This window comes from Geospiza fortis, unplaced genomic scaffold, assembly GCF_000277835.1.
Source record: "Geospiza fortis unplaced genomic scaffold, GeoFor_1.0 scaffold78, whole genome shotgun sequence".
In the NCBI taxonomy this organism is placed as follows: Eukaryota; Metazoa; Chordata; class Aves; order Passeriformes; family Thraupidae; genus Geospiza; species Geospiza fortis.
The window spans coordinates 3,160,213-3,161,604 of record NW_005054339.1 but is presented as its reverse complement, the minus strand read 5'-3'; the positions used below and the strand labels follow the sequence as shown (position 1 = coordinate 3,161,604).

At 64.9% G+C, this 1,392-nt stretch overlaps 1 protein-coding gene across 1 annotated transcript in view; it reads left to right on the top strand.

Moving 5' to 3' along the window:
• Window positions 1–700, top strand: part of GRM2 (glutamate metabotropic receptor 2) — a 6,568-nt gene extending 5,868 nt beyond the window's left edge. The window contains exons 5-6 of the mRNA XM_031058242.1: window positions 1–25; window positions 513–700. Of these exons, the coding sequence (XP_030914102.1) occupies window positions 1–25; window positions 513–586 (99 nt within the window). The 3' untranslated portion in view covers window positions 587–700. The remainder of the gene's footprint in view (window positions 26–512) is intronic.
• Window positions 701–1,392: the final 692 nt, after the last annotated feature.

Sequence of the window (1,392 nt, the reverse complement as noted above, 5' to 3'; positions counted from 1 at the left end):
GCCGCCAGCCCCAGCCAGTCCCACGGTGAGCACGCTGGGGCTGGGGCAGGGCTGGGGCACAGCGCCCCTTTCCTGCTGGGGGGTGTGTGTGGGCACCCCAGCATGGGCTCCTGAAGAAAATGGGGTGTGGGGTAGGGCAAAGCAGGAAATGGGGAGGAATGGCGGATGTGTCCCCAGGGGCTCTTCCCTGTCCTCTGTCCCAATGCCTCATCTCCCAGCACAGCACAGCTGCCAGAGGGGTACTGGTCCTGAGGGGCCCTGGAGCAGGGCCCATTGCTCTGAGGGGACACTCTCCACCCCAACACAGGGGGTTCAGCTGCCCCCATGTGCCCGTCACTACCCGAGGCACTCTCCCCTTTAGCTCCAGGGAATATGACTGCCCTGGGCACCTGGGGGGACATGGCCATCCTGGGCACCCACCACCCCAACTCCCTGGGCACCGCTGCCATGGGATGCTGGGCGGTGCAGCAGCCAGACCCCAACCCAGCCCTGACTGCTGCCTTCCTGTGCAGGCTCAGCCTCGCCGTACGTGCCCACGGTGTGCAATGGCCGTGAGGTGGTGGATTCCACAACGTCATCCTTGTGAAGGACGGGGGGCCAGGCTGTGGTGCTGCCACACAGCACCCCCACTGCTCCCCAGGGAGAGCAGTGCCCGCAGCACGGCCTGCTGAGGTGCCAGGTGCAGCCGGGAGGCTCGGTCCCTGCCCCAGCACGAGCTACACATCCCACATGTCGGGTCATGGTACGTGTCACCCTTCCCTTGCACTGAGCCACCTTACATGTACCCTGTCCTCCACACCCTGCACTGAGCCATGGTGAACATCCCCCTCCCTGAGCTGAGCCACGGCGCACGTCCCCGGGTCCCCAGCACTGAGCCATGGCACGTCCCTCTGTCACCTGCACTGAGCCATGTGCCCCCACAGCCCTGCACTGAGCCACGGTGAATGTCCCCACGTCCCCCAGCCCTGCACTGAGCCGTAGCGCACATGGCACGGACCTCGCACTGAGCTGTGCACAAATACCCTGTCCCTGTCCCTTGCACTGAGCCCTGGTGCAGACACATCCCCTGCCCCTTGTCCCCAGCCCCCGGGCACACCTCCACTCCCTCTCAAGCCACATTCCACCTCCTGCTTTTGGCTTGCACCAATCCCACTCCCTCGCTGTGGTGCCACACACTGCCCTCGCCCCAAAGCCCACCCCGGCTTCCCAGGGATGCCTTTCCCATCCCCTCCTGTGCCAAGCCTTGGACCACATCAGCCTTTCCCCAGTGCTTTGCATTTTCATGTTTTCCTCCTGGTTTTGGCCTCAGGAGAGCCACCGAGCGTGGCTGGGCTGGGCCTAAGCCTCCCCCCTCACTTCCCTCACTGGGTGTGGCGCTTCTCATCCCTTACC